At 42.2% G+C, this 24,007-nt stretch overlaps 1 protein-coding gene across 1 annotated transcript; it reads left to right on the top strand.

Moving 5' to 3' along the window:
* Window positions 1-33: 33 nt before the first annotated feature.
* ARRDC4 (arrestin domain containing 4) lies at window positions 34-12,799 on the top strand. Its single transcript, NM_001192034.2, has 8 exons — window positions 34-325; window positions 5,232-5,298; window positions 6,020-6,167; window positions 8,091-8,193; window positions 9,148-9,404; window positions 9,891-10,053; window positions 10,912-11,066; window positions 11,444-12,799. The coding sequence occupies exons 1-8, from the start codon at window positions 34-36 to the stop codon at window positions 11,498-11,500; spliced, it is 1,242 nt and encodes a 413-aa protein (NP_001178963.1). The 3' UTR covers window positions 11,501-12,799.
* The last annotated feature ends 11,208 nt before the right edge of the window (window positions 12,800-24,007 follow it).

The following is a 24,007-nucleotide window of genomic DNA, read 5'->3' as shown; positions in this document are numbered from 1 at the left end:
GACCGCCTCGGCGCGGCCGCGTCGCCCGGTAGGATGGGCGGCGAGGCGGGGTCCGCGGCAGCGGCGGCGGGCTCCGAGGGCCGCGTGAAGAGCCTGGGTCTGGTGTTCGAGGACGAGCGTAAGGGCTGCTACTCGAGTGGCGAGACCGTGGCTGGACACGTGCTGCTGGAGGCGGCCGAGCCGGTGGCCCTGCGCGCGCTGCGTCTGGAGGCCCAGGGCCGCGCCACCGCCTCCTGGGGGTCGAGCGCTGGTGCCGCTGCCCCTGCGGCCGCCTCGGAGGTGGAGTACCTCAACGTGTGCCTCAGCCTGCGTGAGCCCCCGGCCGGTGAGCGCCGACCCCGGCCTGGGAGAGGGGCCAGCGGGGACGGGGAAGGAGCGCTCCGGGGGATGCCCGCCGGCCAGGGGGCTGGGGGGGGGGGGGGAGGTTTCTGGGGGTGGGGTCCGCTCGCAGGGTGGCCCAGCATCCCTTTGGGGGCTGTGGCGGGCGAGCAACAATGCCTGCGCACCCCCACCTCACAACCCCGGGGAGAAGGTTCTCCTCTCCACCTGGCGCCCCGCCCCTGCCTCGCTGGGCGTTGAGCTGCATCGGGGTCCCAGGACCGCCTAGGCAGGCTGTGGGAGTGAGCCGTTGCCATGGGAACCAGGATCTGGGGCTCTAGGTCCTGTTCCTTGTGGCCTAAGGAATGGAGGGCAGAACCAGTCTGTCCTGATGTGCCCGGTGTTTTACGGGCCTTCCCTTCACCGGCATTCCCCCCTGCCCCGCCATCAACCCCCAACTCGCATCCTTCTTGCTTCATGATGAGTTAGCAAAAAGCTCAAATCTTAGGAGGGAAGTCGTTCCCTGAGCATTAGGAGTTCAAAGGAAGTGCTTTGTGACTTGATCCATCATCCTGGGATCCCCCCCTTTTGGGGAGCGGGTTTAAGAGTTCTACCTTTGTCTTTATCCTTCTCTTCTTTTTGTTCTCTTTGCATCTTCTTCCTTCCTTACACCTCCCATAAACCTTGAGTTACAGTGGGAGCTGGCCACTGAAAGAGTTTGTGGAGGAATAATGACCCTGCTTCTGAAGTTGTTAATAGTGTAGGATTTTCCAGAAGTACCCCTGTGAAAATTCACAGCATGGATTCCGTTAATGTTCGGTGCAAAAATAGATTCCCTTAAAATACCAGGGACAGTGAGTCTTAGTCTTTTTTTTAGTTGAGGAGCTCCTTTAAACTGTTTACCTTTTTGCCTCATCAGCTTCAGCATTTATCTGTAAAATGAAACAGTGATGTAGACTCAGCTGTTGAAGAATGAAATGCAGTGTATCAGTGTTTACCCTTTGCTATGTATTATACAGAAATTAAGAGTAAATGCAGTTTTGCCTTGTCCTGCTATGGAACAGTAGACTGTTCACAGTTAAATCTTTATGTGAGCATCAACTAATTCCAAAAACTTCAGTGAGGAAAGCACATGTGAACCAAAGCCCTCTCTGGGATTAATAAATTCAGTATGTTAGGTGACAGTTCTTTCTTGCTCTATGCCCTTTCATCAGTATGGTTTCCAGAATCAGCCCACACAGGCCTTCCCCAAAGGTAACAGACAACACAGATTTTCAAGATGGCTGACTGGAGTCAAGGGCAATGGAAGAGGGAAGTAACTGGGTTTTGTCCAGGACTTCAGACTCTCTGTGTCCGTAACTACTGAGTTTTTGTCCACGATTTTGAACTGCTTGTATGTCTGTGCCCATAACTACTGAATAAATAGATGTAAGATTAATAGAAGTTAGACCTGGGATTTGCAATGGGAAAAACGCTTTGGTGAAATACTATTAAATAGTGTTCTGATTCACAAGTCAGATTTTTTGTCATTCTGATGAAGTAGAATGGCTCATTCTAGACAACCTGAAAAATCTTAGCTTATTTTAGAACATACAGTAACAAACACTGGCGAAAAGTAAAATCATAAGTCTATTTTAGTTGACTTAATAGAGGGGGAAAAAAAACCTAGTATCTATAATCTGAGAGAAGTTAACAACATTATATAGCTGTAGATTCTTAGGTTTGTTTAATTTCAAAATCTAGCTGAATTTCAGTCACCTGAAGAGATTTTTTGAAATCTAGGCTATGGGATGTGTTTTCAAAAAATGTACTGGATAATTTGTTAGCCTTGTTAATCTAACTACTTGCTGTCTTGGTGGTTGATTTTCTTCATATTTTTATCAGTAATAATGGTAGAAAAACAAGACACATCAGAGAGTTGGTTTCACATGTTGGCGGCACACCAGGAGGATGACCTTGTGTACATTCCTCAACCTTTGAGCTCCAGGCTCTGCCTCTGTGTTGGTCTGGTAGCTCAGGACTCACCAGTGCCCTGAATTATGCGCTTGGGCTGAGGAACATGAGTGAATGAAGCATCTTGTGACACTGTAGGTCTCATTGCATAAAGCAGTAAACCTTGAGAGCAAAATGGACACATGATTCAGTTTATGGACCTTCTTAATTAAAAGTTAATAAAGAAGAAGAAAGCAAGCAAAGATTTTATTCCAGTGCTGTGCTGTGCGCTTAGTCACTCAGTCATGTCCAACTCTTTGTGACCCCATGGAGACATGGGGTGTATCCTGCCTAGCTCCTCTGTCCTTTGGAGATTCTCCAGGAAAGAATACTGAAATGGGTTGCCATGCCCTCCTCCAGGGGAATCTTCCCAACCCAGGGATTGAACCCAAGTCTCCTGCATTGCAGGCAGATTGTTTACCATCTGAGGCACCAGGGAAGTCCCAGAATACTGGAGTGGGTAGCCTATCCCTTCTCCAGTGGAACTTCCCAACCCAGATATTGAACCAGGGTCTCCTGCATTGCAGGAGGATTCTTTACCAGCTCAGCTACCCAACTTTCTGAACATTTTTTTTTCCTTTTTATGTTTTGAGGCAGTTCAAAGTCATTTTATTTTTTTTTAATATAAATTTACTTATTTTAATTGGAGGCTAATTATTTTACAATATTGTATTGCTTTTGCCATACATCGACATGAATCCGCCACGGGTGTACGTCAGAGTCATTTTAAATGTTCTGGTTCCTATTTGTTTTTTCTCTGAAGAGAGAACTTCATCTCTCTTATTCTCTTCCAATGTCCTGCACAGCTCTGTTCTTCACACTTGCCTGCAATGCCCTTCCCTTCACCTAACCCTTGTCTCCATGCCAACCGCTTACATCAACTGCGGAGATGGTTCCCTCCCCACCCCACCCCCCACCCTCACCCCAACCCCAACAACAGACTGGGCATCCTAGGGTCATTCAGTTCAGTTCAGTTGCTCAGTTGTGTCCAAGTCTTTGCAACCCCATGAATCGCAGCACGCCAGGCCTCCCTGTCCATCCCCAACTCCTGGAGTTTACAGCCTAGGGTCATTGCATACAAGTGTCTGTAGCCATCTTTCCTCCCAAGGTTTATTTGGAGATTGAAGTTACTTAGCTTTGTATCAGCTTTGTACCTGACAATCACTGTAAATTTTGGATGTAATGAAATCCACATCTTTAAACATTTTAAGTACTTTATTGTGTTCAGTTATCTGATGATTACAATTTGGAACATTAGCCCAGGTCTCAGGAGTATCGGGATTCCTTGAGCCTAGTACTTGATAGTTACAGAGTGGAGAGGCTTTCCTGCCTTCTGGTGCTGGGGCTTGTAGAGTGGCCCCAGACACCCTTGAGCCCTGGGACTCACTCTGTCACTATTATTTAATGTGTCATTAACATCTAACATGTCCCTGTGACTTATCACTTTGCCTCCAAGTTAACCACCTTTATACTCTATCTGAATGACTGTAAGTGGCAAATGCTGTTACGATTTTTTGCACCTTATATATCACACATTGAAAATCGGAGATAGAGTTAGGAGATTTAATGAGCCAATGACGCATTCCCTTTTTCTAAAAGTAAAAGGTTGAAACTGAGAAGGGCCTCCCTGGTGGCTCAGATAGTAAAGAATCTGCCTTCAGTGCAGGAGTCCCAGGCTTGATCCCTGGGTCAGGAAGATGCCCTGGAGAAGGGAACGGCTATCCACTCCAGAATTCCTGCCTGAGAGTCCCATGAACAGAAGAGCCTGGCAGGCCATAGTCTGTAGGGTGGCAAAGAGTCAGATATGACCGAATGACTAACACAACTTTCAAAAGTATGGGGTTGAAATATTAACTGAATTGATGAAGGGCTTAGACTATTAAGTTCTAAGACCTATTAACTATTTAAGTGAAAAATTATCCCATTTCACTAGTGATTTTTCACCTTTAAAATTTTTTTAATGAATGGCTACAATAGAAATCTCCATTTTAGTATCAACTGACCAGGCAAATCTCAGAGAAAGTGCTCAGCCTGTGCTGCACTTTTTTCATCTCAGTCACCCCACCCTTGGGAGATTTAGTTCTGTACTTGGATCTGTGCACACAGAATGAAGGGAACGTTTATAGGTCTCTGGGGAGCCACCCGACCAACACTGACATCCCTGGCGTTGGCTTTGAAGCTGGCCGAGAGTCTGCACTCAGTCGGCACTCCAGCAGTGCCTCTGACCTTGCTCAGTCCATCCACAGCCTGCCTCCCAGCTTTCTCATGGTCAGGGGTAAGCTGTTTGAAACGAAATGGGGCCAACTGACCCCAGAGCAGGAGGAAGGAGTTCTGGCCATCTGCACCTCTCTATCCCAAGTGAAACAACATTCTCTATTGATCAGTACTGATTCCTGCCTAATAACTGGTCCTGTTGAATTGGCTGTTAAGTATTATACCCAATATTCATAACACAACAAAGAAATTTTTCACCTCCTTTTCCAGCTCTGCCCAAAGAGTAGTCTAAAATAAATAGATCTGGTTTTTTTCTAAATTAGTTTTGGGTCCTATGTAATATTTGTATCTCAGGTTATACTCATGCTAGTATACAAGTGGGGAAAATAAATACTATATATAGGTATGTATGGTTGTGTATACATACATATGTATGTGGGAGCTCTGGTACTTGATGGCAATTATGTAATTGGTCTATTTGCAGATAGCATATATGTATATATACACATATATATGTAATTTGAAATTGAGCTTGGTAAAAGTTGACTCAAAATTTATCAATAATTCTCTAAATCTCAGGTTAACGTACTTTTTGAAGTATATTCAGTGGTACAGCCAGGAAAACCTCCCTTTAAAAAAATTATGATTTATACTGACAATTGTTGATCTAATATGAAACTTAAATAAAAATATATTGTCTTTTTTAGGGGAAGGCATCCTCTTACTACAGCCTGGAAAACATGAATTTCCTTTTAGTTTTCAACTTCCATCTGAGTAAGTGAAACTGTGTAGCTTTGGGGGTTTTCTTTCCCTGGAAGGTGTCTGTACATTGTATGGTTACTGAGTAGCTTCTAACACTCAGGTGTAAATATTTATCATAAGTAACCTCTGATAGATCCCACCCCTGTTACCTCTCTTTTTTTAAACAAAACTGACACTTAATTTAAGGGGTTTTCCCCATGAATCGGAGAAGGCAATGGCACCCCACTCCAGTACTCTTGCCTGGAAAATCCCATGGATGGAGGAGCCTGGCAGGCTGCAGTCCATGGGTCGCTAAGAGTTGGACACGACTGAGCGACTTCACTTTCACTTTCCACTTTCATGCACTGGAGAAGGAAATGGCAACCCACTCCAGTGTTTTTGCCTGGAGAATCCCAGGGACAGGGGAGCCTGGTGGGCTGCCGTCTATGGGTTGCACAGATTCGGACACGACTGAAATGACTTAGCAACAGCAGCCACATGGATTAGTGGTAAAGAATCTGCCTGCCAAGCAGAAAACACAGGTTTGGTCCCTGGGTGGGGAAGATCCTCTGGGGAAGGAAATGGCAATCCACTCCAGAAAATCCCATGGACAGAGGAGCCTGGCAGGTTACAGTCCATGGGATCACAGAGTCACAACTGAGCGACTAAACCACCACTACAACACTTTTAAGAGCTTTTTCCTGTTTTGAACTGAAAAAGAAACTTTAAATATCACGTCTTCGGTTTCTTGCAGACCTTTGGTAACCTCCTTCACTGGGAAATATGGAAGCATTCAGTACTGTGTGAGAGCGATTTTGGAACGACCCCAGGCACCTGATCAGAGCGTTAAGCGGGAACTCCAGGTCGTCAGTCACATCGATGTCAACACACCAGCGTTGCTAGTACGTTCTTCTGCCCTCCCTTCCTCTGCCCCTCTTTTTGCTTTCGGCCATCATCCCTGCATTTAGCAAGTCTAGTGGCCGCCTATCCTGTCACTTTTTGATGTAATCTTATAACCCATATGCGTTCACTATAAATATATGATTCTAAGTCGGGCAAATTACAAATTGTGTGCGGTAATACTCTTGATTGTGTCCCTGTTTTTCAGGGCTTCTTTTGCCAAAAAGTTACATGGGCTCGAAATGCATTAATAAGGCTTAATAATAATAATGCGCGCACACAGAGTAGTTACTTTTCTCAGAGCAGCCACAGTCCCAGGGCTGTGGTATTCTAAACTCTTCCCTAATAGCAGGGTGAGGAACAGTAATTACGGAAGAGTACTAATCACGCTCAGCCTGTTATTGACGCTCAGGCCATTATGCTGTGTCTCCGTGCATTTTGCATGTCATTTTCTAACGCTAAGTGAGTATGTGCAGCTGCTCTGGACTTCCTTTCACTTCTCATTTCCTTATGACAGATTTGGCTGCATTAAAGCATTGAACTTCTAATAATCACCAGAAATACTGTAGGCTGATAAGAAAGATCAGGCTGTAAGTAACAACAGAATAGGCAAGATGGGAGCTAATGAGGTAGATTCTTTTATCTAGACCCATATTATCAAAATAATATAAAATTATACCTTGTACTTTCATGATAGCTAGTAAGGACCTAATGGTTCTTCATTTAAATATGAATGAATGATTTTTTTTTTTACTTAATAATTTAAACTTTCCATCATGATACTGATGTTGCAAAGATATATTTTTAGTACTGGAGGTTTCCTCTTTCTAGCCAGTGTTTTTAAAGATAAGAGGAAAAAAAAAAACAAAATAGGAGTTAAAAGTTGTTTAACTCTATTTTCATACAAAAATAAAATAGAATTTACTCTTGTTATGAAATTATTATGAAAATGTAACAGATAAGCCTAGCTGCATGATCCCTTGCAGCCAAAATCATGCAATAGCCTGACCCAGCTTTTAGCTGTGACTTATCACCTGTTCAACACCTATTTTGAAAATTGATGATGCTAATAACTGCCTTGTGTTTTTAAAAACTACTTAGAATTGGGTGGTTAAGTAATTCTAATTCTAATTAATTTATGGGGCCATTGTGGCAAATAATTTAAATTTTTTTTTTTTTTTGCAAAAAGAAATGCTAATTATCCTTTATTATCCTTCAACAATTAAAAAGCTATATATTGCAACTTTGGGTTTTACAGTGAATTTTGGCTTGTGCCTCTTGTAAACTGAGTATTTTAAACCTCGTTTTTTTTTTTTTTTTTTGCTGATGTAGAATAGAAAGTGGGGTGGTGAGTTCAATAATCCTTTAGATCCATTACATTGGTGTGTTGTTGTACTGCCATAACACAGAAGCCCCAAATTATTCTAAGTACCCTTGAAATTTCTGCCTAATAATGCATTTGAAGTAAGGACAAAAGGCTGTTTGCTTATTCAACATTTTAAACTCCAAGACAAATGGAACATTCTGGCTATTGATTTATATGCAGTTTCTCCTCCTGATCTACACCTAAACTCTTTTTTTTAGAAAAGGTAGTTCTGTCATGTTAATAGGGACTGCTACAGTTAGGTTCTGATTGCTTTTTTAAAGGATGATGTTCATTTCCCAGAAACACAGTGAAAATATAGAATAAAATAGCATGCTGTCACCCTAATTTGAATCGGAAAATTCACTTAGTTTTCCTGAAAAGGGAATGATTTTTTAATGCTTTCTTTCAGTATGTTGCATAAAATGTCACAAGAAGATAAAAAAGGTTGATTTGTTTTTTGGAAGACATTTCTCTACAGCTATTTTATTTAAAAAAATGACATAAGTTGTATGAATTTTCTAGATCAATTTAAGTAATTTTATTATTTGAACTTTTAAAGACCCCTGTATTGAAAACTCAAGAGAAAATGGTTGGCTGTTGGTTTTTCACTTCTGGTCCAGTCTCGCTGAGTGCCAAAATTGAAAGAAAGGGATACTGCAACGGTAAGCAAACTGTCTAAAATTCCAAATGCAAGATTCGTTAATTAGCTAATTGAAAACAATTCTGAATAATATGTTTTGTGATTAATGAAGTATATATTATTTTAAAACATGAGTAATATGATTCTAGTATAAATCATTGATATTTAAATATTTATAAATAGATGAGTAGATCCCAATGATCCTAGTATTTCTGACTTCAGTCCTGGTACGTTCATAACTAAGACTAACACCAAAATGAGAAGATGCCAGCATTTATTTTAATGTTGCAGAAGACTATTCCAAGCAATGTTGCTTGGAAGAGAGCTGTTGTTGTATGAAAATACTGTTAGGCATTCTGACTCCGTGCTGGGAATTGTACACACAGGGCTAAAATGTAGAACGTTGACACTCTTTAACAGTCAGATTGGTATCAGAACAACCATCTGTGAAAGGCCCATTTCCATCCAGTGGATATGGCCCTGCTCCAGGGTTCTGGCTGGTTGGAGACGAGGGTGGTATGGGATAGTATGACAGTGGGTGTATAATGTGGGTGTGAAACTTGTTTACGCCATCCACTGCTTAACATCTGTTCCTAAAGTGCAAACTTTGTTCTTTTTTCGGGCAGATTTTGTTAAGCATTGATGAGTTTGGTACTTAAGATAGTACTAAATCATTTATTTGTATATCTTCTCTCAATTTTTATAGATCATGGTCATTTATAGATCTTTAGAACTGGTAGCCTAATATTGCTACATTAGAAAAGTGAATCATGGAATAATTAGAAAACATTATCTGCACAAGCTGCAGTGAATTTTCTTTTCTCTGACTCAGATTTGCAGGGTAAATTTTTCCATGAGGCCTCTCAATTTCTTAAAGTCACATTGCCACATTTCAGCTTGCGTCAGGGACGGCTCTGTTCCACCGTGGTGAGAACTTCCTGAAGAGTCTCTGAAGGTGTTTCTGTTTTCTTTTTAGGAGAAGCTATTCCGATCTATGCAGAAATAGAGAATTGTTCCTCTCGTCTGATTGTTCCCAAAGCTGCCATTTTCCAGACTCAGACGTACCTGGCCAGCGGGAAGACGAAGACCGTGCGGCTCATGGTGGCCAACGTGCGCGGGAACCACATCGCCTCCGGAAGCACTGACACCTGGAATGGGAAGACCCTCAAGATCCCACCCGTGACCCCGTCCATCCTGGACTGCTGCATCATCCGCGTGCACTACTCCTTAGCCGTGAGTGCGGAGCCCGGGGGGCGTGAGACACGGGCGTGGAGTCAGGCCCGGTGCTGTGCCCCCGAGAGATGTCCTTTTATGTCAGTGTCACAACAGATTATGAAGTAGAGGATCTCTTCTGTTTTTTCATCAAAAACTAGCCCCCTGAGGGGTTTAATTAAGGTGGGAGAACGAAGGTGCTGTCAGGGCTGCTCTTACGGTGAAGATGTGTCCTTAACTTCCTGTGGTTTTGTGTGAGCCATGCTCACTGACAGTGAAGTGTGTTCAGGATGCAGTTCTCCAGCACAGAGCGTTCTCTGTATTTTGTGGGCTCTTCATTCGGTTTGCTCATTTTATTCTGTCAGGACAGTTTGCGATCGTGTTGGGAATAGTAGCAGACAAAAGAAGCTTTTTTTATGAAAAAATAATTGGGTTACTCACTATAAGGTTTAACTTACATTTGTGCCTCTCTCTCTCTTGTTGTTGTTTTGGTCTTTGGCGTATTAGGTATACATTCACATTCCTGGTGCTAAAAAGTTGATGCTTGAGTTGCCGTTAGTGATTGGCACAGTTCCATACAATGGTTTTGGCAGCAGAAACTCCAGCGTTGCCAGCCAGTTCATTATGGATATGAGCTGGTTGACACTGACTCTGCCGGAACAGCCCGAAGGTAAGATGTTTTGAGGTTCTTTCATGATGAAGTCACACATACAGAGTATGTAAGAGCAGCACATACAAGATAGAAAGTGCTCAGATGATAATTGCTACTTCCACTGTGACTGTCCTCACTCTTCTTATTACTAAAAATCAGCAAACATTATTCTAGGCAGGGACTTGAGAGTTTAGCCTAGCCAAGACACAGAATTCCCAATGGCACGTCCAGAAATACCATCCACATCTCCCAACTGCTGTTTATAATAGGTAAATAATGGGCTGCAGTCCATGGGGTAGCTAAAAGCCAGACATGACTGAGCGACTTCACTTTCACTTTTCACTTTCATGCATTGGAGAAGGAAATGGCAACCCACTCCAGTGTTCTTGCCTGGAGAATCCTAGGGACTGGGGAGCCTGGTGGGCTGCCGTCTCTGGGGTCGCAGAGTCAGACACGACTGAAGCGGCCTAGCAGCAGCAGCAGCAGCAGCAGCAATGAAAAATAATCAGAGTATGGTTTGTTATGTATGTATTTTTTGTAGCCACATTTCATGACTTTTTTTTTTTTTTTACCTAGACTGTAACGTATGGAACTCAAGAGAGTAGAATAGAATCAGTGTTCAGTTCAGTTGAGTCGCTCAGTCATGTCCCACTGTTTGTGTAGTACTTAATAAAAACAGAATCCATTGAATACTTTTTGTTGTAATGGGCATAAAAGCTTCCTGATTAGAGGGAAGAATACCATTTGTTTTATTTTCAAATTAAGCTAAATTTCTTATTTTTATCAGAGTTCAGTAGACATTAACGTAATTAGTTTCTGCCTGGATTTCTTAGATCCAACTGGTTTTTTTTGTTTGTTGTTTGGTTTTTTTTTCAGCACCACCAAATTATGCAGACGTGGTGTCGGAGGAAGAATTCTCTCAACACGTTCCTCCTTACCCTCAGCCCCCTAACTGTGAGGGAGAGTCATGCTGTCCGATGTTTGCCTGCATCCAGGAATTCCGATTTCAGCCTCCACCACTTTATTCAGAGGTAAACACATTACAAGAAAACTAGGCTTGTGCTGTTCTGTTTGTAAATAACCCTGTATCCGTTGTTGATTCCCAGTTATTAAAAGATACATACGACAATTTTCTATCATGATGATGATAAATTATCACTGGTCCATTTATCACATTTTGCAGTATTTTCTTGGTATTTTCTAGCATGCATGTAGAGTACCATGAATTGCCTTTAAGGACCCGGAATACAGAGAACTTAATAGTATTCTTAGAACTTAGAAGTCTTTGGGGCTTCTTCATAGTAGCTTTGAGCAGCTTGGCTTAGCTATCATCATGTAATTAGCAATAGATTCTATAGTTGTGTTAAAGAACATTGCAGTATTAATCTCGGTCTGCTCATTTTTACAGGTTGATCCACATCCTAGTGATGTAGAGGAGACCCAGCCTGTTTCCTTCATTCTTTGAACATGTTTCAGAAGTCACTGTGCTCATCATCCAATTAGAATGTTGGTTCTTCCCCTGCTTTTGGGGGAACAGGGAGGGAGGATGAGCTTAAGAACATAACGCCAAGACCGAAGGTGGAAGAAGTTAAAAAAATGCAACGAGAACTTTCCAGTTGGCCAACAGGATTGTTGCACAAGTTTGTGATGTGGTCTTGTGTTCCCTTTGAACGGTGGGATGAATATGTGATGTGAAAAGTCTCAGAATGTACTGAAAGTCCAGATGGTGATAGAGTAAGTTGAAGGGGTGCCTGTGCCAACCCAGGAGAAAGAAAGGTGCCTGTGAAGAGTGGAAGCACTGTGAGCCTGTCTTTAGAAGGTTTCTCAAAGTGGAGCAGCTGAGGCAATGTGGACATACTGGGAGGAGACTTGATTTTAGAGAATGTAGCAGCACAAGAATGTGCGTGAGCAGGAAAGGGGCCCACTCTAAATATGAAGCGAGACCCTCTGGTGTCAGGATCGTCATGATTTCTTACCATAGTTGATAGGACTGAAGGTCCTTAAAAGAATCCTTTTCTGAGGTCATGATCTTAGGAGGTACTAATGAAGTACAGTTTTCATTCTTCTAGTGATAGTCTAAGAAGTAGTTTATAAATTGGCTCTACAGTATTATGAAACCAAGAATGAGTTCCTTAAAAGGCTTGTCAGTTGAAAGGGGAAAGGTGAATTTCAACTTGATAACACATTTTGTTGAAGTTGCCACTTCCTAACCCCCTTTAAATACTTTAGCAGGGTACATGTTTGATTTTCCTCATGTCTTAATTACCTAGGAGCATATTTTAAAAAGGGTTAAAAAAACAAAAAAGCTTGCATCCTTAGGATGCGTTGATAACTGCACAGTGCGGGGGAAAAGGCCTTTTCTTACCTACCTCTAACGGTGTTATCAGAATCAGATTCGGTTTAAAGCTCCAGGCCTGAGAAGTCTTCTCTGGAGTTTCTGCTCATTTGTCTATAGCAGTCTTATCTCTCCTATCCCCAAACCAGAAACTGGACTAAGGGCAAAACTTGTAAGGTTAGCATTAGATGAAGGTTAGTATGTGTATACCAAAGGGTATTTGAAGTTAATGTAAAATCAAGAAGGCAGAAATACCATTTTTTTTAAAGTCACAAAGTTAATTCCTCTCAAGAGACATAAGTGTACTGATACGATGGCAGTCACTGTGTTATCCATTGTTATTCCACTTCTTTAGTAATTCTCTTTAAACTGTGATTTTTTTTTTTTTTTTATCATTTTGGTGCAATATTTTACTATCCTTGAACCTCAGGATATTAAGACCAAGATTGTGTTGCTGCTAAAAGTCTGAGCAGTGTTTTTATGTCCCTCTGTCACCTCCTAGTCAGAGTCAAACGTTCACTTGTTTTTACTTTAATCTGTTGGTTTCATGAGCTGAGAGTATTTCTGGATGCTGAGTGGAAGGGGAGGTAGGGATCCGCATGACAGAGATTTTGGACCAGCCCAGTACTTTGGTTTTCTCCATGTCCTAAGGGTTCGCTCTAGAAACCCTGGTGCTTCCCATGCCAAATACTGTACTTCACTCAACTGAATGATTAGCTTTTCTTTCAATCAGTATACTCAGTTAGAAAAGTCCTAAGGTTAAATTTTGTATGTAAAAATTAGATGGACATTTGATCAGGGATTTTTATACAAACATTAGGTAAATGTACACTTTTAATCCTCTGGGCATACCTCTCTCCTCTGTAATCACGTAAGCATCGTAAGCCGTTCTTCCGTTGTAAGCCTCTGTTGAAAATCACAGTGCAAACTGTTCTCCCAATAATTGCGGTACTGAAATTGTCATGAATCGTTACTCCTTCCTTTGGTTTTTTGGTGATCTTTTATTTTGCTTTGTTTTTGTGTGTAAGAAGCTATGTGTTGTCTGAACAGTTTTATTTGTACTTTAAAAAAAAAGATCAGCTATTTCTTGACCTCTGAATTACAGTTTACATGTTTTGTCAAGACATTGTCCATCTCCATGATACCAAAACACAGTGAAAGAAACAACAAAATTGTACGGAGGAAGAGCAAGTTTAATTATCTGACTGCAGGTAGAAAGGCAGCTGCTTACTAGGGTCTTCACTTGGATTGTCTTGCCACCTTTTTTAAAGAAATCATAAAGTGCACCCATCAAAGTAAAACAGAGCTGATTTTCTAGCACTTAACAAGAATAGCTAAAAGGTATGATTTGCCTTATTGAATTGATATTGGTATATCTGACCTTAAGCAGTAGGTTGAAACTGCATACCTTTTTATAATCAAGAAGTTATTTGATGAATGTAGAAGATTCTACATTGGAATAGAGAATATTTGGGAATGACGATAAAAATTTAGCTGCTATTTGCTTGTATATTCTCCTCTTGTTTCGTTTGCAAAGAAACCGTGGCCTTAGAATTTTCTTTTTGATGCAAAATTTTTGAAATTGAGAATGTGCATCTTTTGGCTCACACAATTCTTCCATGGGCAGAACTTCCATGTTTTTGTTTTGCACAATAAGAAACTCAATAGGCAGGGGTTATGTTTTTGATAAGTTAACTATCAAAGCCTTTTATTTTTATTATAAAAATGTAACAATTTAACCCACAAGGAAAAAAAAAATAATTGTATTTTGTACTCTTGTCTGAACCCCATGGGTTCCTTTTGTTAATAAAATGATTCCACTGATGCTGTGAGTTACTAGTCTTGTTTTGTTTTTGTTAAGACTACGACTCAGATTGTGACAGACTTAAGGGAAATCAACACCATGATACAGAGTGTTACCGCTGAGATCCTTCTGCAGATGTGTGCTGTCATCAGGCCGGACACCACCCTGGTGCATTCTGAGCCTGTTTCTGTGATGGCCTCAGTTTCCCCAAAGGGTGATCAGTTATTAGCATCCCAGGAAAAAGGGTAGTTGATGTGAAAGATTAAGCTTAAGCTCTATTGGTCATTGAGAGAACATTATCTCCATTTATTCTCAAATGATAGTGACTACTTCCTAAAGTTTCCTGAGTTGTCGTGTTTGTTTGGCCAGAATCTTTCCAGGATTAATTTAGTAGGTCTGGTGGCAGACCTGCTAGGTAGGTCTAAGTAGCCTCCTCTCTCCACATACATACTCAAATGGACAGAAGTCATACATTTTGTACAGGGAATATGTAACAATATGTCATCTCAGAAAACTGCCTTGACTCTCTGTCCTGGAAAATTATAAACCTTAGCTAAGTGGTAAACATAAACCCAGATAATTTACTCTCCAAGTGTTTATAATGTGTGAGATGATGTTAAATGAGTCTCTTCTGCATCCACATTTGCAGTCAGCCATAAATTGAAAAGTTTGTCTCATGCACTAAATATCAAGGAAAAATTTATAAGATCACCATTAAAGTTTCTGTCGTTTATTTTGTAAAGTTGTGGGTTATAAAATTTAGAACTAGGCAGGGCATTGCAGTCCAAGATATAACCTTTAGATTAAAAATGGGGATACCAAAACCCAAAGGTGTAACCTGAAAATTCTGTGTAAGATTCCTGCTCACTCTTAAAATTTCCTGATTCTACAGATTTAATAGAAGTTATGGAAACAGCAATTGCTTTGAATTACACAGTTGAAGACTTACAGACCTGGGTACTACTAAGCATATACTAAATGAGGAGTCTGGCATTTATAGCTAAAAACCCATGTCCTGAAACGATACCAGTCTTTGACTAAATCGCTTCTGAAGTACTTTTGATTAGTAGCTGGAATCCTTTGTTCAGCAGAGGCATTTGAGTCTAACCAAAAGTTGCCTTACCACTATAGAGAGATCCTGTGTGCCCATCACCCAGGCTCCCCCACCCATAACTATAACCTTATCAGGAAATTGACATTGACAGTAATTGAGGATTAATTAGAGTTCGGGCCTTCTTAGGATTTTACCAGTTTTTGAATGCACTCATTGTTCTCATGCATGTATGTATGCATATATATTCTTGGTTTTGTATATAATTCTATGCCGGGGTTTATATTGCCACTACAAATCAAGATAAAGAGCTTCATCACCACAAGGAAACTCCCTTGGGCTGCCCTAAGGCACTCACACCCTTTGCTTCCCTAATCTCTGACTGTTCTTCATCTCTGTAATCTTACCATTTTGAGAATGCTTAGCTTAGATATGTACCTTTTGCAACTGCCTTTTCCACTCAGCATAACACCCTGAAGATCCGTACAAGTTGTACGTACTCACATGGAGAGTTTTTTTCCTTTGCGTTTCAGCTACCTAAAAAATTTCAGAAGAAATTGGCTATTACTTAAAATGTCATCTTGCAGTTTTCAAAGAAAATATGTAACACATGTGCACAGGCTACCTTTGTAAATATTTTGGTTTAACATTTGAAAATACCTTTTATGCAGAAAATACGTAAGTGCAGCTTTCCACAACCTTTGGGACTCAGCTTGCCAAAATCCATGAAGTCTGTGAACATAAATACAAAAACACAAGGGCATCAACTGCCCTTGATTTATTCATTTAACAACATTTCCCCAGTACTGCTCTTGGTGCTTCCCAGGAGGCACTAATGATAAAAAACCTGCCTGCCAATGCAGGAGGCTCAAGAGATGTAGGTTCAATCCCTGGGTCGGGAAGATGCCTGAAGAGGAAACAGCGACCCACTCCAAGATTCTTGTCCAGAAAATGCTGTGGACAGAGGAGCTCGGCAGGTTACACAGCCCGTGGGTCCGCAGAGAGTCAGACACGACTGTGCACACAACATCTCAGGGCTTCCCTGATGGCTTAGTGGTAAAGAATCCCCCTGCCAATGCAGGAGACACAGGTTCGATCCCTGGGCCGGGAAGATCCCCTGGAGAAGGAAATGGCAACCCACTCTAGTGTTCATGCCTGGGAAATCCCATGGACAGAGGATCCTGGTGGATTACAGGGTCAGACACAACTTAGCAACTAAACAACATCAAATACCTCTCTTGTACTATCTAGGGGAGGACTTCTTTAAAAATTTACTTCCTGATACTATAGCCATTTCCCCACTGGGACCCCAGCCCCATATCTATTTGATGATTAAAGGATATAAACTGTTCTAAAAATGCTAACTTTACATAATAGACACTCCTATTCATAACATAAAAATGTCCATTGTTTTTTTATTTGGTCTTTTAGATACCAGAATCCATCTGAGTCCACATGATAAGCATTTGGTATATGATAGCTTATTTGTAGTATCTTTTACTGCAAATATTCAGTCTTGACTGGTTTATTGAGTTGATGCACATAAAGTGTAAAGGTTTCTGGTCTATAGTTGCTGTGCTTAGTCTCTCAGTCATGTCTGACTCTTTGTGACCCCATGAACTGTAGCCCACCCGGCTCCTCTGTCCATGGGATTCTCCAGGCAAGAATACTGGTGTGGGTTGCCATACCCTCCTCCAGGGAATCTCCCAACCCAAAGATTGAACCCAGGTCTCCTGCACTGCAGGCGGATTCTTTACCTTCTGAGCCACCAGGGAAGCCCATATATATAAAGTGTAAAGGTTTATGGTATATAGTTAACTTCAAAATATATATTGTGTGTGTGTGCACACGTGCACACACACACACATTTTCTTACCTGGAAACTTCCCTCTGCAGACAAGATAGATATCAAGAATTATATTGTTTATGTATCTGGGAACACAAGAAAGGACACATTACCATCACCAAGTATCCCTCTACTAGAAGACAAAGGATTAGGCTTATTTTTGGTAGCTGATACATGGGTAGGCAGTAAACAGATAAGAGTGAAGGAAGCTTTCGACTAAACAATTCCATATTTCATACACATATTTCACTACAGTTCAGAAAGTTGAAAGCAAAACCCTAATACTGAACCATAATAATCTCTGACATAATTCAGAAGGATCCAGGAGCCCATGTGAGAATATGTAAGAAACTGCACACTGAATATTCACTATCTGAGAGCCTTATGCAGATTCATTTAAATAGTTTTAAGAGACTTGAGATCATGGAAAAACAGCTTAGGAACTAAGTACTTTTACAATTGTTTCTCTTTCCTAAATTATAATATAAGTACATGTATGTGTATATATAGCAGGAATACAATACCGAGAAAAAATCTAGTTTATCTTCTTTAGGAAAGGATGAACTCCAAGATTCCCTGTAAATCCCTTAAGAGAGCCTACTTCTACAATTGTGGCTTTAAAAGCAAATCACAATGTTTGTTATTCCATCTTCAAATCAACATATGGAATTTTTAGATTTCAATAAATGCAGAATTCTCGGTACTAAGGGAAACTGTAGCAACAAACACCTACTTTTATCTTATCTGACATAACAAAAAACCTCAGTAATGCTGTCAAAAGATAGCTTATCTCAAACACAGAGGGATGCAAACCCAACAGCTGTTCCTCTGAGTTGCAGGATCACATCTGATAAATGTGATGTTTTTAAGAAAATTAGTTGCGTTGTACTTGAAACCATCTTAAAACAACCAGCTTCAGAATTGTCCTCCCAGAAATAAAAATGATCCCTGCTGCCAACGGGAAGATGTTTAAATGATATCTTCATTGATCAGAGGGATTTCTGATGGGCTCAGATTTGTTTCGGATTGCAATACAGAAGTCTCACGGGGAAAACTGAGCCAGTGGTAGCTGGGCAATCTACATGTTAACCTTCTTTTGCAGTCTCACCCAGTCATAGATACTTTGACCTTTGACCTTTCAGCCTTGCCTGGCTGGTTCCAAGATAAACTGTCCCTCGGCAGGCTCCGAGGCAGATACTGGGGTGGGATGTCTCTCTCAGTCCAAAGTCAGCCTTGAGCATGGTTTATCCCCTGGCTCTTCAATCGCCTCTTGCTGACCATGTGGCTCACATAAAGGACTGGATTCATGCTGGGAGGCAGGGCTTCCCCAGCCTGCAGAGCTGAGACCTAGAACCTCAATCCCAACACCAGGGAGAGGAAGGTACAAGAAATTCCTTCAAACCAGGGATAAATCAGAAGTGGTTGCCATCAGCAGAATTGAGGGCTCCCTGTATCAGATAAGTTCGCTGACAGGAAATTGTCCCTTTGGGTGGTGGTTTTGGTTTGGGGTATGAGATTTGTCCCCAAATTTGGTGAAGGAAGGTTATATCTCAGATGCTGCCCCTCCCGCCTGCCAGAGCCTCAGTACCCTGCCCTGTGGTTGCTCGTTCTCATCCAGGGAGACCAACTTGTCCTGTTGGCCCAGGACTTTCCCTGCATGCCAGGACCCCTTCAATCACAGACCCCAGGGCCCAGTGGGTCACCTAGCCTTATCTGGCTTTTGGGGGGCAAACCCCGTGGTCCTGGACACACCACAGCACCCCGTCTTGAGTCACTGCCTATGTACCTCCAGCACCAAAACCCTCCAACTGTCACCCAACAGCTCCCTGCAGCAGAGGGTCCTCCGCAGACAGGGCGAAGCATCTCATGACCCTTAAGCCTTTGGGTTTGTGACTGGGACCCCCCATGGAGGCCAGCCCAACAACTGGTCCAGACTGCACCTCCCCCATCTCCTCCTTGCTCTGCCGCAGAGGCCCCGGCCCTCCCAAGGCCTGCTCTGGGCTCCCTGGGACCAGGGTCTGGACCTTGGGTCACATCTCTGCAAGCCACTTCCTCCCAGGCTGTGAGACTGTGCACAGACACGCATGGTCAGAGGCCAGTGGTGCTCTTTAGGCTCACTTCTCCTTTTCTGTCTCTCTCTTTGCCAAGAAAGGAGAGCCTGATTTCCCAAGAGCTTTGAGGTCCCTTTCTTCCTCTTGCAGCAATCCCAACAGAGACCTGGGTCCAGGGTAAGCTGGGCCTTCTCACTGAGTAGCCACCATGCTGGGTAATTACTGGGATGAGCTGGGAAGCTGCTGCACAGGAGGACCCATCATTAAGTGCCGTGGCATCACTGTCCCCACAGGACGTCTGGATGTCTTCTCTGCAACTTGCCCCCCCCCAGAGCCTATGGCACAGTCTTCTCAATATCTCCCTGATGAAAAGTCTTTATCTTCTGAGATTGGAATTTATGTTGAGAGACTCTCCAAAGACCATCCAGAAACTAGCCTGGAATGTAAAGCTGAGGGATGGACTCAGGGGGCACTGATTAAACTGGCCAGAGCAGAGGTGGGGGACAGCAGTCAGCAGGGTGCCCTCCTGGGTGTTGACCAGCTGGCTCTGAAGAAAATGTTCAAATGTGGTACCTTACTCATGCCTCCCATACCCCAGTGAGGGCAGGTCCAGCTAAAAACGGCCCTAAGGAAGACCATAGGGGCCACGTGCTGACAGGTGGTCAGCAGGAGTGAGCCAGGCACAGATGGGCCCGGGGGCCTGCTTCACACTTCATCCCAGTCCTCACTGCCGCTTCCACAGTGCTGTGGGCTCACAGGAAGCCCCCTACTCCCCGCTTGGACGGAGCCGTGAGAGTGTGGCGCTTTGTAGCGAATCTTGCTGACGCAGCTTCCACCCTGTCTCCTTTTCACCTGTTTTGTTGGGGTTGCAGGCCTCAATTTCTCCAACGAGCATCTCTTATAAGAGGCCTCCATTTGCGCTCAGCACAGGCTCAGAAGCCCAGGGAAATTTCATATTTATTACAGAGAGAAGCAAGCATCCGTTCTGCCTGCTTCCATTAACAAACACTGGCAATTAATGTGTTTGGTTCAAAAGCCTTCAAACATTTGTACTTCCATTTGCACGTTTAAATGGCTCTGTATAACAGTTAAGCAGGTGGTTAACTATATGTATATTAAATTCATAGAGAAACTGGTAATTTTCAATTATAATTGTCAGTTCACAGTTTACATGATAAGAATTTTTTGAATAGACCCATTAGCTGATTTAGTTAGCCAGGGTTTTTATAAATCATGGTTTATTTGCTTATTCTACTTATAAAGGAGGGATTTTCAGTGTTCTCCCATGAATCAATAAATATTTACTTTGGTCTTTATTCTGCCCAAATGCCAAGTTTGACAATGGATGAAATATCATTGGGGTTTCTTAAACAGCTGTTTGAATGCGGCTGTTTTATTAGTTGTTTTGTTTAGTATTATTACCCAGAGAATGGTTTAAAAGTTTTATTCATTTGCTATTAATCTGTTTTTTATAAATAAAGTCGAAACAGGACTGGATTGCGGTTCTTTGTAATTTTACAATGTATTGTACTTCCCTGGTAATATGTTTTGACAATAGAAACTTCCAAGCCCATGAAAAGCTGTGCCATTTTTCTAAATGATATCCTTTAAAGCAAAACTCTGAAATATATAGCACTGGTTTGCACATAATAAAATTTGATGATTTTGTCACCAGGGATAATATTTCTCTTTTCTAGGCAACAGAAATAATTTAAAAGCCTCTCATTTGGGTTTTACAGCACAAAAGGAGGCAATGAGACACCAGATCTGGTGGGGGTGGGCAGACACGGAGCTAGAGTTGTGATGCTGAAGTCCACACTGAGAAATACCTTCAAAGCTATCCAGCCTCATGATTGCCTCACGTCATCCCTGGTTCTCTCCTTTGAACGCATATTGGGCAGGAACTTCTCATCCCTGAAACATGTAAAGAGGGCTATTGGAGGAGTTTCCAAAAACTTGGAACCCCAATTCCATAAACTCCCATAAAACCCCATGAACCTCTTAAACAATGTCAGAAACAGGAAACCCTCAACTTGCTTCCTGTGGGTCCAACCCCGGAAGACACAGAAGGACTCTGCAACTGGACATAGCTTGTCTCAACTCTGATGACTAATGCCTTCACTATAAATGAACAGATAGTGAAAGAAAACATTAAAAAGAAGTATTTTCTCTGAGACCCTGGGGAAAGATCACAAACCATTTTGCAAGCCATCACAAGCTGCCACACCCTTTAAAGAAAGATAAACTTGTTATTCTCCTTTAAAGTTACCTTCTAAAGGCTCTCTTCTGTTAGCCCTTGAATAAACAGTCACTGAAGGTAACATCAACCTCAACTCTGACTTAGGATAGGTTACAAAGCTTTGCGAAGTTAACAAAAGAGATTCTCTCTATGTTTGTGTCCAGGGAGGTTATCAAGTGGGATACTGCAGGAAAAAGTGTGATGATATTCTCGAAATATGTGTTTACAGGTGCTGAAGAACACTTCCTGGTTGTCCCGGAAAGAGAGAGAAAGAGATCATGCTTTCAGAGAGGAAATCAGACAAGAGAGTGAAACAGATCAAGTCAGAGGGTTATCTAAGAGAGACAGCAGGCTTTAATTTCTGGCTCCATAAGCATGCACCCTCAGGCAAGTCACTCGGTTTCTGTGGGCCTCAGTTTCCTCATCTGAAGACGAGGAAATCATAATATAACCTCAGTGGTCATTTAGAGAAATAACAGGGTAACATCTGCAAAGCATAGATTCCATCAAATATGAAGTCAAAATGGATGTTAAAGAAATAGGCCATGAATCCAGAAAAGTTAACAGTTTCATTCACTTCAGTGATGTGCTCTGTCACTCAGTCGTGTCTGACTCTCTGCGACCCCATGGACTGTAGCCCACCAGGCTCCTCTGTCCACGGGATTCTCCAGGCAAGAATACTGGAGCGGGTTGCCACGCCCTCCTCCAGGGGATCTCGCCAACCCAGGGATTGAATCCAGGTTCAATGGTGAGATGAGTTAAATTTGATTCCAAGGAGGCTGAACATCTAGGCTCCTCCTCTGCCCCTCCCTGAACTATACCCCCTACCTTGTAATTCTAAAACAAACCCTCCTCCCCTCTCCTACAGCAGTTCTGGGGTGGTCAGTGTAGCCACCACTTAGGACCCTGGTGGTCAACTTCTACCAAGCTCCCTTGGCTGTGCCATTCAGGCAGAAGAAGGTGGTGATGGGACTTTGGGGAGATTTTTTTTTTTTTTTAATGTCCGTTTAAAAAAAAGACATGAAAGGCAAAGGAGAAAAGGAAAGATGTACCCATCTGAATGCAGATTTCCAAAGAATAGAAAGGAGAGACAAGAAAGTCTTCCTCAGTGATCAATGCAAAGAAATAGAGAAAAACAATAGAATGGAAAAGACTAGAGATCTCTTCCAGAAAATGAGAGATACCAAGGGAATATTTCATGCAAAGATGGGCACAATAAAGGACAGAAATGGTATGGACCTAACAGAAGCAGAAGATATTAAGAAGAGGTAGCAAGAATACACAGAAGAACTGTACCAAAAAGATCTTCATGACCCAGATAACCATGATGGTGTGATCACTCACCTAGAGCCAGACATCCTGGAACGTGAAGTCAAGTGGGCCTTAGGAAGCATCACTACAAATAAGCTAGTGGAGGTGATGGAATTCCAGTTGAGCTATTTCAAGTCCTAAAAGATGATGCTGTGAACGTGCTGTGCCTAATATGCCAGCAAATTTTGAAAACTCAGCAGTGGCCATGGGACTGGAAAAGGTCAGTTTTCATTCCAATCCCAAAAAAAAGCAATGCCAAAGAATGTTCAAACTACCACACTATTGCACTCATCTCACACACTAGCAAAGTAATGCTCAAAATTTTTTAAGCCAGGCTTCAACAGTACGTGAACTGTGAACTTCCAGATGTTCAAGCTGGATTTAGAAAAGGCAGAGGAACCAGAGATCTAATAGCCAACATATGTTATATCATCAAAAAATCAAGAGAGTTCCTAAAAATCATCATCTGCTGCTGCTGCTGCTAAGTTGCTTCAGTCATGTCTGACTCTGTGCGACCCCATAGACGACAGCCCACCAGGCTCTGCCGTCCCTGGGATTCTCCAGGCAAGAACACTGGAGTGGGTTGCCATTTCCTTCTCCAATGCATGAAAGCGAAAAGTTAAAGTGAAGTCGTTCAGTCGTGTCTGACTCTTAGCGACCCCATGGACTGTAGCCCACAAGGCTCCTCCGTCCATGGGATTTTCCAGGCAAGAGTACTGGAGTGGGATGCCATTGCCTTCTCCTACTTCTGCTTTATTGACTACGCCAAAGACTTTGATTGTGTGGATCACAACAAACTATGGAAAAATCTTCAAGAGATGGGAATACCAGACCACCTTACCTGCCTCCTGAGAAATCTGTATGCAGGTCAAGAAGCAACAGTTAGAACTGGACATGGAACAACAGACTGGTTCCAAATGGGGAAAGGAGTACATCAAAGCTGTATACTGTCACCCTGCTTGTTTAACTTATATGCAGAGTACATCATGAGAAATGCTAGGCTGGATGAAGTACAAGCTGGAATCAAGATTGCCGGGAGGATATCAATAACCTCAGATATGCAAATGACACAACTCTTATAGCAGAAAGCAAAGAAGAACTAAAGAGCCTCTTGATGAAAGTGAAAGAGGAGAGTGAAAAAGTTGGCTTAAACGTCCACATTCAGAAAACTAAAATCATGGCATCTAGTCCCATCTCTTCATGACAAATAGATGGGGAAACAATGGAAACAGTGACAGACTATGAGGGGCTCCAAAATCACTGTAGATGGTGACTGTAGCCATGAAATTAGAAAAGCTATGACCAACCTAGACAGCATATTAAAAAGCAGAGACA

This window comes from Bos taurus, chromosome 21 (assembly GCF_002263795.3).
Source record: "Bos taurus isolate L1 Dominette 01449 registration number 42190680 breed Hereford chromosome 21, ARS-UCD2.0, whole genome shotgun sequence".
NCBI classification, from domain to species: Eukaryota; Metazoa; Chordata; class Mammalia; order Artiodactyla; family Bovidae; genus Bos; species Bos taurus.
Note: the sequence above shows the minus strand (reverse complement) of the source record. Positions and strands in the feature narration are given on the sequence as shown.